This window comes from Chiloscyllium punctatum, chromosome 46, assembly GCF_047496795.1.
Source record: "Chiloscyllium punctatum isolate Juve2018m chromosome 46, sChiPun1.3, whole genome shotgun sequence".
Taxonomy (NCBI): domain Eukaryota; kingdom Metazoa; phylum Chordata; class Chondrichthyes; order Orectolobiformes; family Hemiscylliidae; genus Chiloscyllium; species Chiloscyllium punctatum.
The window spans coordinates 41,227,994-41,242,549 of NC_092784.1; the positions used below are offsets into that span (position 1 = coordinate 41,227,994).

Sequence of the window (14,556 nt, forward strand, 5' to 3'; positions counted from 1 at the left end):
GGGTCAGGGGGTGGGTCTGGGTGGGATGCTTTTCAGAGAGTTGGTGCAGACTTGATGGACCTGCTTGCACACTGTAGGAATTCTATGTTAACCTTTCCATGTACCTGGGATCAACTTAGTGAACCTTCTCTGGACTGCCTCCATTGTAGCGCTTCAGATTCCTCACAGCAACTGACAAGGTTCCACAAAGATCAATGAAATGGCAGGCCAGTGGATCTGAACCTTTGCCAAAAGGAATGAGAGAGCAATATTGGCAGGAATCTTGGAAAATTCTCTTCTTTGAGCAGTATCACTTGAAATTCTTATGTGCACCTACACAGGCACATTAGATTCAGTTCAAGGGCTTATCCAAGAGATTTCGCAGGGGACGGTGGTGTTGTGTAATATGATGAGTAATCCAGAAGCCCAGACTAAAGCTTTAGGGAACATGGGATCCAATCTTACCGCAGTAGCTGGTGGAAATTAAACTTAATTCATTTCAAAAATCTGGAATTGAAAGCTCATTAATAATGACCATGAAACCACTGTCAATTGTGGTATACATTCATCTGGTTTACTAAATATCTTTTAAGGAAAGAAATCTGCAGTCTTTATCCAGTCTGGCCTAAGTGAAACTTTGATGGCACTATCCAAACCCACAACCTCTAACTTTTCACTGAACTCCTGTACGTGAGTACACATGACAATAGGCTTCACCCGCCAGTGGAAACAACCTCCCTGCTTCTACCTTATCCATTCCTCTAAACTCCATTCCAATCCTTCCTGTTTTCATTTATAATAATGTGGTAGGAACAACATGCTTTGTGAAGCATAATGCATGATGCTACTTCTAGAAAACATTTCATGCCGCTCTTTAAGACCTTAAATTGGTGCAAAGAGGTAGATCTCTATGTTTTAAGAACAATACAAGAGGTAATTTCATACCTTGATACATCAATTCCAAAGAACAGAGGATTAAAACTCAGCTGTTAATCCGAGAGTCCAGCAATGGAGAATGTGCAGCTTCTGACTTGCAATGAACAAAGTTTAATTTCAGGAAATGCTATAAAATCCAGGGAAGAATGGAATGCAGTGGGGGAAAAAAAAATCAGCCTTGCTTAATGCTTTGAAGTCTGGAGATAACATTGTGGGATTTTTTTCTCATGAGCCAATCAACCTCACATTCCATCTGAAATGCAAGTTGAACATATAAACCTGGGCTAGTCTTTGGCTAAGGCAGCTTTAGTTTCGCAGCTTTGGTTCTTTTAGTAAAATCCAAATCAAAAGGTCATAGGTTCTATTCCACATCAGGACTAATGCACAAAAATCCAGATTGATTCTCGTCCAGTATGGATGGAGTGGCCCAATGTGGAGACGTTGTCTTTTGGATGAGAAAATAAGTGAAGGTTCTGTCTACCTTATGAGGTAGAGGTAAAAGATCCTGTGGCACTACTTTGAAGAGGAGCAGGTGAGTTCTACCTGGGATGATGGTCAAATATTTATCCTTTAATAAACACCAAAGAAACAGATTATAAAGTCAAATCACATTGCTGTTGGTGGGAGCTAGCTGTGCACAAATTTGCTGCCATTTTTCCTACAACACAATAATGACTGCACCTCGAAAGTATAGGATTGTCTGTGAAGTGGTCGTCGACATCTTTAAAAAGGTGTTATATAAATGAAAGTCTTTCCTTTCTTTCTCTTTGGACAATGACCTCACCATGCTGGTAATTATTATAATGCAATAAGTTTGGGAGAGTGGTCCAGGAAATGGCTGATGGAATTCAACGTGAACAAATGCGAGGTCTTGCACTTTGGCAAAAAGAATAAAAGCACAGACTACTTTCTAAACGGTGAGAAAATTCGTAAAGCCAAAGTACAAAGGGATCTGGGAGTGCTAGTCGAGGATTCTCTAAAGGTCAACATGCAGGTTGAGTCTGTGATTAAGAAAGCGAATGCGATGTTGTCACTTATCTCAAGATGGTTGGAATATAAAAACACCATTGTGCTACTGAGACTTTATCAAGCTCTGGTTAGGCCCCATTTGGAGTACTGTGTCCAGTTTTGGTCCCCACACCTCAGGAAGGTCATACTGGCACTGGAATGTGTCCAGCGGAGATTCACACGGATGATCCCTGGAATGGTAGATCTAACATATGAGGAATGGCGGAGGATCTTGGGATTGTATTCATTGGAGTTTAGAAGATTAAGGGAGACTTAATAGAGACGTACAAGATAATACATGGCTTGGAAAGGGTGGATGCTAGGAAATTGCTTCCGTTAGGTGAGGAGACTAGGACCCGTGGACACAGCCTTAGAATTAGAGGGGGTAAATTCAGAACAGAAATGCGGAGACATTTCTTCAGCCAGAGTGTGGTGGGCCTGCGGAATTCATTGCCGCAGAGTGCAGTGGAGGCTGGGACGCTAAATGTCTTCAAGGCAGAGATTGATAGATTCTTGTTGTCTCGGGGAATTAAGGGCTACGGGGAGAATGCGGGTAAGTGGAGTTGAAGTGCCCAGCAGCCATGATTGAATGGCGGAGTGGACTCGATGGGCCGAATGGCCTTACTTCCACTATGGTAAAACCTGCAGTTTCAATCCACAAACCATTGATATTTGACATGAGCCTCCAGCCACCCTTCTTTATCAAACCGCATCAATTTATCCCACACTCCTTGCTCTCTAATGTGTTTATCTAGCTTCTCGTTAAAAACAATGTCATCTTGGTTCACATTATTGTCACTCAAACTGGGAAAGATTTTCTCCTGGAATTCACAATTGAGGTTATTACCTTAAACCCTCAAGTTTGGATTAGCCCAAGATGGTAGCATTTTATCTTATGTGTTCCCCCCAAAAAAAACCCTCCTTAACAACTTCAACTTTTCTTTTCTGTAGAAAACTGCTTCAGCTTGTTCATGTATTCCAAATAAGTATAAGCGTTGTTTCCTCAGTTCTGCCACCAATCTTGTAAATCTTATATACTTCCTCTTCTGTGCCTCTATATCCTTGTTATACCCCAAACATAGATTAACCAAGGTTGCAAGTTCAATATAATCTCTCCGCTTTTCAACTCTAACTCTCTAGAAATGAATTTCAGCTCTTGGTTTATTTACAAAAGGCCTAAATAAACCGTGTTCAGGTCACACTTTGAACATCCTTTCCATTTGTCCTCACACATCGCAGCCATGTTGCAATATTTTCTAAGATTATCTCCGATCATGAGCATATTCTTCCAGCCTCAAGATGGCAAGAGGTGCCTGTGACTTTCTGTGCTGCAATGTTGGCCAACAACATCCAGAAAACGACATACTGACCACGGAAAAAACACATTCCAAAGAAGAGTCATATCAGACTCGAAACGCTAACCCTGCTTCTCTCCCTATGGATACTGCCAGTTTTGCTGAATTTCTCCAGCATTTTCTGTTTTTATTTCAAATATCCCAGCATCTACAGCTGCTAATTCATTGTCAGAGTGGAGTTTTTAAACTTACCCGAGTCTCTGGGGTCAGTGCTTAAATCTACCACTTTCTCCACTGTTTCATGTTTCGGGTTTGGATTGACTGCAGGAGTCTGGTCTAGCAGCATAGTGTCCAAGCAATTGTCTGCGTTGGTGGAACTGCAGTCTTTGGACAGCGAAGGATCTGGGCAGAGACATACATCATAGATCAGTCAATATGTGCATGATATTTGGAAATCAAGCTCTCTAAAAGCAGCTCAGGCTATCTCAGCTATAAAGAGAAGTAGGCTATGTAGCTCCTTCTAGTCTGTTCTGCAATTCAATATGGTTGAACCTCCGCCTCAACTCCACTCTCCCCACCTCCTTTGCCTTCTCCCTCAGATCCCTAGAAGATCAAAAACTTTGACCCTGCCTTGAATATACTCAACAGAAGAGTAAGCACACAAAATAAATTACACAGTCAATGATAGGGCCTGGGGAGTGTTATAGAACAGACGTCAAGGAGTACAGGTTCATAGCTCCTTGAAAGTACAGTCACAGGTGGTGAAGAAGGTTTTTGGCATGTTAGCTTTCATCGGTCAGAGCACTGAGTATAGGGGTTGGGGTGTCTTATTGCAGCTGTACATGACATTGGTGAGGTTGTATTTGGACTACAGGTTGCAGTTCTAGTCGCCCTAATATAGAAATTATTAAACCACAAAGAGTGCAGAAAAGATTTACTAAGGTGCTACCTGGACTGGAAAGTTTGAGTTCTAAGGAGAGGTTTGATAGGCTGGGACATTTTTTTCACTGGAGCGTAGGAGACTGAGGGGTGACCTTGTAGAGGTCTATAAAATCATGAGTGGCATAGATAATGTAGATAGCTAACAGCTTTTCCCCATGGTTGGGGAGTCTAAAACTAGAGGAGACGGGTTTAAGGTGAGAGGGGAGAGATGCAAAAAAAGTCCAGAGGAGCAATTTTTTCACACAAAGGGTGGTGAATGTCTGGAACGGGCCGCCAGAGGGAGTGGTGGAGGAGAGTAACATTTTGTCATTTAGATAGGTACATGGATGGGATAGGTATAGAGGGAAATGGATCAAACATAGGCAAATAGGACTACTTTAAATTGTGAGAACTGGGTAGTATGGGGAAGTTGGGCCGAAGGGCCTTTTTCCATGCTGTAGATCTCTATGACACTAAATCAGAAAAATTATTTCTCGCTGTTTACAAAATGTGTAAGCTTCAAAAGACAGTCAGTATGCAAAAAGATTAAGGTGTTCCATTTTGTTTCTGGGGTGAGAAAGTTCCAAAGATTCATAACTCTCCGAGTGAAGAAATGTTTTCTAATTTCAGCCCTAAATAATTGGCCCCATTTCCTGAGGCTGTGTCCCCAAGTCCCAGGCTCCTCAGACAGGGGGAAACAAACTCACAACAAGCTTCTCAGAATCTTGTACAGTTTAAATGAGATCATGCTACTGAGCTCCAGAAGATATCAGATGTGGCTATTTAACCCCTCATCATAAGCCAAGCTCTAATTCCAGGAACCAATTTAGTGAATTTTCTGAATGTGATCTCGAGACCAAAGCTGCACACTACTGCAGGTGTGATCTCACCATCGTCCGCTGTGCTTATACCAAGATGATGTGCACGCACATATATATGACTGAATGAATGAAAAGAGCTTTTATAATCCACCTTTCACACCCGCAGCATTTCCCAAAATGCTTCAGAGCCAATGAAGTACTTTTTGAAATATGCACACACAAACAACAATGAGGTAAACAACACATAATTTTTTTTTATTCATCGTGGCAAATGGGCGTTGCTGCTGGGCCAAGATTTGTTGCTCATCCCTCATTGCCCTTGAGAAGGTGGTGGTGAGCTGCTTTCTCGCACCACTGCAGTCTATGAACTGGAGGCAAATTCACAATGCTGTTAAGGAGGAGGATTTTGACTCTTTGACACTGAGGAACGGCAATATATTTCCAAGTCAGGATGTTGAGTGACTTGGAGGGAACTTGCAAGTAGTGACAATCCCATGTATGTACTGCCACTTGTCTTTCTAGATGGTAGTGGTCATGTGCCTGGAAGATATGCTTAAAGAACTTGGTAAGTTTCTCCGTTTTGTAGATGGCACATTCTGCTCTACCGAGCATTGATGATGGGGGGGGGGTGTACATGTTTGTGGATGTGTTGACAATCAAGTGGGCTGCTTTGTTCTGGATGGTGTCAAGTTCTTGAGTGTTATTAGAGCTGCACTTATCTAGGCAAATGGGGGGTATTGTTTCACACTGCTGATATGCACCTTGTATGATGGACAGAGTTGGGGAAGTCAAGAGGTGAGTTATTCACTGGTATACTGGGGAGATATAATTTTCATCTGATCTGTTCTTGCAACCACTGTATTTATGCGGCTATTCTGGTTCAGTTTCTAGTCAGTGATAATCTCCAGGGTGTTGCTAGTGGAGGACTTGGTGATGGCAAGGCCATTGAATGTCAAGGGTGATGGTGAGATGGTTTCTTATTGAGAGAAAGTCATTGCCTGGCATTTATGTGGTGCTAATGTTACTTGCCACTTGTCAGCCCCAAGTCTAGATCTTGTTGCATTTTGACACGTACTATTTCAGCATTTGAGGAATCGCAAATGGTGCCAAACTTTGTGCAATAATCAGAGAATGTGCCCACTTCTGACCTTATGATGGAGAGAAGCAGCTGAAGATTGAGGGTAGGACATTACTTCACTTGTCGGGGAAACCAGAAGTAGAGGCCACAATTGTAAAGACAGTCATTAATAATTTCAATGGGGGAAGTCAAAAGGAACTTAATTTAGGGGCGGCACAGTGGCAGTAGTTAGCACTGCTGCCTCACAGCGCCAGAGACCCAGGTTCAATTCCCGCCTCGGGCAACTGTCTGCGTGGGTTTCCTCCGGGTGCTCCGGTTTCCTCCCAAAGTCCAAAGATGTGCAGGTTAGGTGAACTGGCCATGTTAAATTGTCCATCGTGTTAGATGAAGGGGTAAATGTAGGGGAATGGGTGTGGGTAAGTTGCTCTTCAGAGGGTTGGTGTGGACTTGTTGGGCCGAAGGGCCTGTTTCCACACTCTAAGTAAGTAATCTAATCTACCCAGCAATCGGAGTGCTACCATAGGGAGCACTCTGACGAGACAAGGAGACAGGAAGAATTAGAGGTTTACATGGATAAGGTGAGATGAAGTATAAGTGGAGACGGCCTGTGTGGAGGATACACCACTAGATGCGGTGGCTTGACTTATCTCTCTCTGTACTTCATGCTCAGCATATTTGTGGGGAATGGTGGTGCACAGTTAACGTCATGGGGCAAAACCAGGGGACAAGGAATCTTTGGAAACAAGGGTTCATATTTCACTGGGCAGCTGGGTATATTGGGGAGACAGAATTTTCAGCCAGTTGGTCCCATTGGAATCAGAAACATGTATCAATCTCCTTCTGATACCCAGCTTACTCGATACTTGTTTGAACGGTTCAAGGAGGCAGTTCACCACTTTATCAGGGATGATTAGGGATGAGCAATAAATGCTGCCCAGCCAACAGCACCACACCTTGAGATGGAGTTATTTAAAGATGCAACTGCTATTAAAAACAAATCGCGGATGTCACAAAGCGAACAATAGTGCTGGGGGAGTCCTTCTTCTTCCGCTGTGGCACTTCAGCACCATTTAATCACACTCTTAAACGCAACCTTTTAATTCCAAAGGGCCCACATCCCCCACCAACCCAACCTCCATTCCTGGCACCTTCCCCTGCAACCGCAAGAAATGTAAAACTTGCGCCCACACCTCCCCCCTTACTTCCCTCCAAGACCCCAAGGGATACTTCCATATCCGCCACAAATTCACCTGCACCTCCACACACATCATTTATTGCATCCGCTGCACCCAATATGGCCTTCTCTATATTGGGGAGACAGGCTGCCTACTTGCAGAACGTTTCAGAGAACACCTCTGGGACACCCGGACCAACTAACCCAACCACCCCATGGCTCAACACTTCAACTCCTCCTCCCACTCCACCAAGGACATGCAGGTCCTTGGACTCCTCCATCGCCAGACCATAGCAACACGACGGCTGGAGGAAGAACGCCTCATCTTCCGCCTAGGAACCCTCCAACCACAAGGGATGAACTCAGATTTCCCCAGTTTCCTCATTTCTCCTCCCCCCACCTTGTCTCAGTCAAATCCCTCGAACTCAGCACCACCTTCCTAACCTGCAATCTTCTTCCTGACCTCTCCGTCCCCACCCCACTCTGGCCTATCACCCTCACCTTGACCTCCTTCCACCTATCGCATTTCCAACACCCCTCACCCAAGTCCGTCCTCCCTACCTTTTATCTTAGCCTGCTGGACACGTTCCTCATTCCTGAAGAAGGGCTTATGCCAGAAACGTCAATTCTCCTGCTCCTTGGATGCTGCCTGACCTGCTGCGCTTTTCCAGCAACACATTTTCAGCTTTTAAATTCCAAAGGCAGCCTTCCAAATCCCTAGACTGTGTACAGTCATATAGCACAGAAACAGACCCTTCAACTCCAACCAGTCTGTGCTGATCATGTTCCCAAATTAAACAAGTCCCACCTGACTGCATTTGATCCATATCCCTCCAAGCATTTCTTATTCATTTACTTATCTAAAATGTCATTTAAACATTATAACTGTACCTACATCCACCACTTCCTCTGGAATCATCAAATCCCTACAGTGTAGAAACAGGCCCTTTAGCCCAACAAGTCCACATTGTCCCACCGAAGAGGAATCCACCCAGACCCATTCCCCTACCCTATTATCCTATAATCCTATATTGACCCTTGTCTAATGCACTTAACCTACACACCCCTGAACACTATGGGCAATTTAGCAAATCCACCTAAGCTGCACATCTATGGATTGTGGAAGAAACCGGAGCACCCGGAGGGAACCCACGCAGACACCGGGAGAATGTGCAAACTCCATACAGTCAGTCACCAGAGGCTGGTCCCTGGCGCTGTGAGGCAGTGAACGTCTCATCTTCCGCCTCGGAACACTTCAACCCCAGGGCATCAATGTGGACTTCACCAGTTTCCTCATTTCCCCTCCCTCCACATTACCTCAGTTCCAACCTTCCAGCTAAGCACTGTCCTCATGACCTGTCCTACCTGCCAATCTCCCTTCCCACCTATCCCTTCCCCCCTCCCCTCTGGCCTATCACCTCCATCCCCGCCCCCTTCACCTATTGCGCTCTTTGCTACCTTCCCCCACCCTGCTCTCTGACCTATGCCTCCATCCCCACCCCCATTCACCTATTGTATTCTTTTCCAGTACCACTCTGATCTAAACTCTGGTTTCCAGCATCTGCAGTCCTCACTTTTGCCTTAACCACCCTGTCTACACATGACGCAAACTTCAAAGAATTGTGTACCTGAACCCTTAGCTCTCTCTGTTCCATACTTTGGAGTATGTTTTTGCACTACACCAACTTGTGCCTTTGGGGTCTAGCGGGTTCTCAGAGATTTTGACTCAAGCACTGGGAACCATTAAATCACGTCAGAGGTTGGTGGAAATAGCCGGGACTGTTTACTTTGCATTATTCTTTGAAAACGTATGCACTCTTTCGAAGTCATTCTGGCAACAAGTGTGCTTTCTGCGAGAGGGGGCACTTCAGTTTTGAAGGGCAGGTAGTTTAGAGCTCTCGGGGGGAGGGGGCATCAACCAAGCCACGAACCCATTTTCTGACATAGCAATATAGAACATTACAACACAAGGATAAGATTTCAATTGATTCTTTAAACAGCACCACAACAGACTTAAAGTGGAATTTAAATCCAGCCAATTACAGGGAATTGGCTCCTGCAAGCACCAAACTGCTTGGGAAAATTCACACACCAAAGAAACACTACCCTTGTACGTCAAATGGAAGAAGCAGTGAGGAGTCACAAGCTGCTTTGCTCCTGAACTTGCTGCTGAGCCTATTAACAGCAAATCAGAGAGGAACGACCTGCAACTGGAGGCGCACTGAGGAAAGGCATCACAGAAGTCATCAGGTGTGTCAGCGCCTTTATTTGGAGGCTGGGAACGGAGGTTCCTGGAGGCGCTAGAGCTGGATTGGGGAACGGAGAGCTTGCAGCGTACCAAACAGTCTAGAAGTTTACACAGAGTGGAATCTGGGAATTTATGGAGAGGTGTCTGCGTATAAGAGGCAGACTGAGGTCACAGAGCTGCCGCTGGACAGGGCCACGAGGAGTTCCATCTGCTGGTCCCAGGAAGGAGTACAACCCCACTACCCTATGGCCAACCACTTCAACTGCCCCAAGGACACAGGCCGCTTCCATCTTCAAATCAAAGCCATCTGCCAATGGGAGGAAGAATGCCTCAGGATCCTACAACCACAAGGCATCAAAAATTGACTTCACCAGTTTTAAAATCCTCCACCCCCCCCACCTCATCCCAGATCTAACCCTCCAATTCAGCATCGCCCTCTTGACCCGTCCTACCTGTCCCTCTTCCTTACCATCTCCCCTCTGCAACCTCCCCACCGAGCCATCACAATCACCTCCCACCTGCATCCAGCTACTGCTGGCCCACCTACCTACCCCTAGCCCTACTCCCCTTTTTATCTGAGTCCCCTTCCACATTCCTGAAGGGCTTTGCACAAAACGTTGACTCTCCTGCTCCTCAGATGCTGCCTGACCTACTGTGCTTTTCCAGCACCACACTTTATGACTTTGACTCGCCAACATCTGCAGTCCTCACTTTCTCCCAGGTAGGAGTGTCAGTCAAAACAGGTGGGGCTATTGTAGGGTGATTTGGGAAGGTCAGAGGCTGCTTTGGGTTGCAAGGAGGTGGCCAAGGGAAGGGGGAGGAAAATGGAGGAGGCTGCAAGATGTTTGAGGGGTCTGATAAGAACATCGAACTTTGGAGCAGGAGTAGGTCATTTGATGAGATTGTGGTTGATCTGGTCATGGTTTCAACTTCACTTTCCTCTCTCTCCCCTCATTTCCCCTCCCCCCACCTTACCTCAGTCCAGGCAGCATCCTGGTAAACCTCCTCTGAACCCTCTCCACAGCATCCACATCTTTCCTATAATAGGGCGACCAGAACTGGACGCAGTATTCCAAGTGCGGTCTAACCAAAGTTTTATGGAGCTGCAACAAGATCTCACGACTCTTAAACTCAATCCCCCTGTTAATGAAAGAGAAAACACCATATACTTTCTTAACAACCCTGTCCACTTGGGTGGCCACTTTAAGGGATCTATGTACCTGCACACCAAGATCCCTCTGTTCCTCCACACTGCCAAGAATCCTATCCTTAATCCTATACTCAGCTTTCAAATTTGACCTTCCAAAATGCATCACCTCGTATTTCTCCAGGTTGAACTCCATCTGCCACCTCTCAGCCCATCTCTGCATCCTGTCAATGTCCCGCTGCAGCCCTACAACAGCCCTCTATATTGTCAACGACACCTCTAACCTTTGTGTCGTCTGCAAACTTACTGACCCATCCATCAATCCCCTCATCCAAGTCATTAATAAAAATTACAAATAGTAGAGGCCCAAGGACAGAGCCTTGTGGAACACCACTCACCAGGATGCTGCCTGGATTAGAGGGTATGAACTATAAAGGAGAGGTTAGAAAGTCTAACCTCTAGTGACAGAAGCTGAGGGGAGACCTGATAGAAGCTTATAAAATTATGAGCGGCATAGATAGGGTTGACAGTCAGAATAGTTTTTCAACTCTGGGGAAAAACTAAGGGACGTGCATTTAAGAGGGGAAAGTTCAAATGAAATGTCAGGGGCAAGTTTTTTTTTAAAAAACAGAGTGGTAGGTGCCTGTGGTGGTGACAGGGGCAGATGTGATAGGAACATTTAATAAGCCTTTTTAATAAGAACACAAATAAGCAAGGAATGGAGGGATATGGACCATGGGCAGGAAAAAGGGTTTAGTTTAACTTTGCATCATTTTCAGCACAACACTGTGGGCCAAAAGGACCTGTTCCTGTCCTTGTTCTAAAGCACCCTAGCAAGGTAAGATAAGTACTTTATCTGCGCTTTGGTCAATGTAATGCTTCCCAATACGTCACCAGTTCCATGAGCATGGATCACGTCTCTGTCACAGGACGGAAGCTGCACCTTTCTGACTCGGATTAAGCCAGGTGGGCGAGCTACTAAACAACTCAACTAAAACCAGGATAAGCTGATCATTACCATGCTGTCATGGGGACGGATGGTGCGGTGCAGAAACCAATTGCCACACTTGTGCAGTAAAACATTGACTATTGCAATTTTAAATAACTAATTGGCTTTGGAAGTCATAGGGTTATTCAATTTGGAATGGAGTCTGCTGAGTGTGTTATTTGCTTCTTCTGGGGCTCCGGTGTATGACAGGGAGTCAGAACAGGTCAGGGATAATGTATGACCAACCTCCAGTGCCAGTCTCTTCAGTACAAAACTCTTATGCATTTGTGGAGACAGAACCAACATTGCACTTTATAAAATAATGTCTCTCCACAGATGAGAGACTCAGTCATACAGCCTAGAGACAGACCTTTTGGCCCAACTAGTCAATGCTGGCCATGTTCCCAAACCAAACTAATCCTACATGCCTGTGTATAGCCCATACCCCATCAAATCTTTCCTATTGATGTACTTTTAAATGCTGCACCTGCAGCAACATCCATCACTTCCTCTGGCAGTTCATTTCACACATGAACCACTATGTAAAAACAAACTACCCTCATGTCTTTAAAGCTTTCTCCACTCACTTTAAAAATATGTCCGCTAGTTTTGAACCTCTCCAACCTAGCAAAAAGACCCTTGTTTTCACTTTATCTATCCCCCTTATAAACCTCAACTTCCCATACAGTGAAAAAGTCCCAGACTACTTTTATAACTCAAACCCTGCATTCCTGCCAACATCCTGATTAATCTTTTCTGAACCCTCTCCTGCCTGGGAGACCAGAAGTGGACATGGTACTCTGGAAGTGGGCTCACCAACACCCTGTACAATCTCATCATGACATTCCAACACCTATACTTAAAGGTTTGAGCAATGGAGGTAAGCATGCTTCTTAAACACCCTGTCTACCTATGATGCAAATTCCAAAGAATTACCTGAACCCATAGGACTCTGTTCTACAACACTACCATTAATTGTATAAGACCTGCCCTGGTTTGTGTTACTAAAATGCAAATTCTCTCATTTATCCAAAATAAACTCCACCTGCCACTTCTCAGGCCATTGACCCAATTGATCAAATGCAAGTGACAACAATGGCACAGTAGTATTATTGCTAGACTGTTAATCCAGAGACCCAAGTAATGTTTTTGGGACCAGGTTCGAATCCCACTATGGGAAATGGTGTAATTTGAACTCTAAAATCTGGAATTAGAAGTCTAATGATGATCGTGAATCCGTTGTTGATTGTTGGAAAAACCCATCTGGTTCACTAATATTTTTTCAGGGAGGAAATGGCTATCCATACCCGGTCTGGCCTACAAGTGACTTCAGACCCATAGCAACGTGTTTGAATCTTTACTGTCCTCTGGGCAATTAGGGATGGGCAATAAAGGTCAGCCTAGCCAGCACTGGTCTCATCCCATGAATGAATAAAAAAGTGACAATAATAAAAATCAAGTTTACCAGGTGGCATGGTAGCTCAGTAGTTAGCGCTGCTGCCTCACGGCGCCAGGGACCCAGGCTCAATTCCCACCTCAGACAACCGTGTGTGGAGATTGCACATTCTCCCAGTGTCTGTGTGGGCTTCCTCCCACAGTCCAAAGATGTGCTGGTTAGGTGAATTGGCCATGCTAAATTGCACAGAGTGTTACGGGCATTAGTCAGGGGTAAACGTAGGGAAATGCGTCTGGTGGGTGGCTCTTTGGCAGGTTAGTGTGGACTTGAAGGGCCTGTTTCCACACTGTAGGGAATCTAATCTAATCAAATCAAGCTAATTGGTCATTCAAAATAACGTATCCAAAAGCACTTGCAAATGGGGACCGTGAATATAAAATTGATCAAGTTCACTTTGTACTCTTAGAAAACCATCTTCACTGTCTACTATACCCACCAACTTTGGCGTCATCTGCAAACTTACTAACCATGACTTCTTTATTCTCATTCAAATCATTTATGTAAATTACAAAAAAAAGTGGACCAAGTACCGATCCCAATGGAATCTCACTGGTCACCGGCCTCCAATTCGAGAAACAACCGTCCACACCACCCTCTGTCCCCTCCCAGTCAAGCCAATTGTGTGTCCAATTGGCAAACTCATCCTGAATCCTATGTGATCTAACTTTAAAACTTAGTCTATGATTTGTGACATTTAACTTATTAAACTTATTAGGGACAAACAAAAACACAAATTGCTGGAAAAGCAATTCAGGATACTTAGGGGACTTGATTTGCCTTTGTGGAAATGTCTAGGACCAGAGGGCATCTTCTCAACATAGGAGATCACCCATTTAAGTCTTCTCTTAAACAATAAATTTATGGAAGTCTTTACCATAGGGGAGCTACAGAGCCTGGGGCCTTGATAAATTTAAGGCTGAGATAGACTACTTACTGATTTAAAAGTAAGTCTATGGAAGTAAGGCAGGAAAATGGAATCAAGGATAATCAGATCAGCATTAATCTCAAATGAATGGTAGAGCAGACCTGAATGGCTTCAAGGCCTATTTTTGCTCTACACATCTTATGGTCTAATTCAGCAAGTGAGGGTAGGATGCTTACTCCAAAGAATTTGCATTTGAAGAATCTGACGTGACGTGCAAGAGCAGCATGGTGGCTCAGTGGTTAGCGCTGCTGCCTCAAAAGCACCACAGACCCGGGTTTAATTCCAACAATCGGGCAACTGCCTGTGTGGAGTCTGCATTGTCCCAGCGTCTGCTTGGGTTTCCTCCGGGTGCTCCAGTTTCCTCCACAGTCCAAAAGACGTGCAGGTCAGGTCTTGGCCGCACTAAATTGCTCAGTGTTCAGGGGTGTGTAGGTTAAATGTAGAGTAATAGGGAAAGGGAATGGGTCTGGATGGTTTACTCTTTGGAGATCGGTGTGGACTTGTTGGGCCAGTTGGCCTGTTTCCACACTCTGGGATATAAAATCAATTGCCATACATGATGATGTGGGGGGTTAGGTGA

The 14,556-nt window shown here is 44.8% G+C and overlaps 1 protein-coding gene across 3 annotated transcripts in view; it reads right to left on the reverse strand.

Moving 5' to 3' along the window:
- LOC140467976 (sterile alpha motif domain-containing protein 1-like) overlaps window positions 1–14,556 on the reverse strand; it is a 61,646-nt gene that overhangs the window by 16,826 nt on the left and 30,264 nt on the right. For 2 of the 3 annotated variants that reach the window (XM_072564075.1, XM_072564077.1), the window contains exon 5: window positions 3,471–3,620. The exons of the other annotated variant lie outside the window; for it this stretch is intronic. In XM_072564075.1, coding sequence (XP_072420176.1) covers window positions 3,471–3,620 — 150 coding nt within the window. The remainder of the gene's footprint in view (window positions 1–3,470; window positions 3,621–14,556) is intronic. 3 annotated transcript variants of the gene reach the window in all.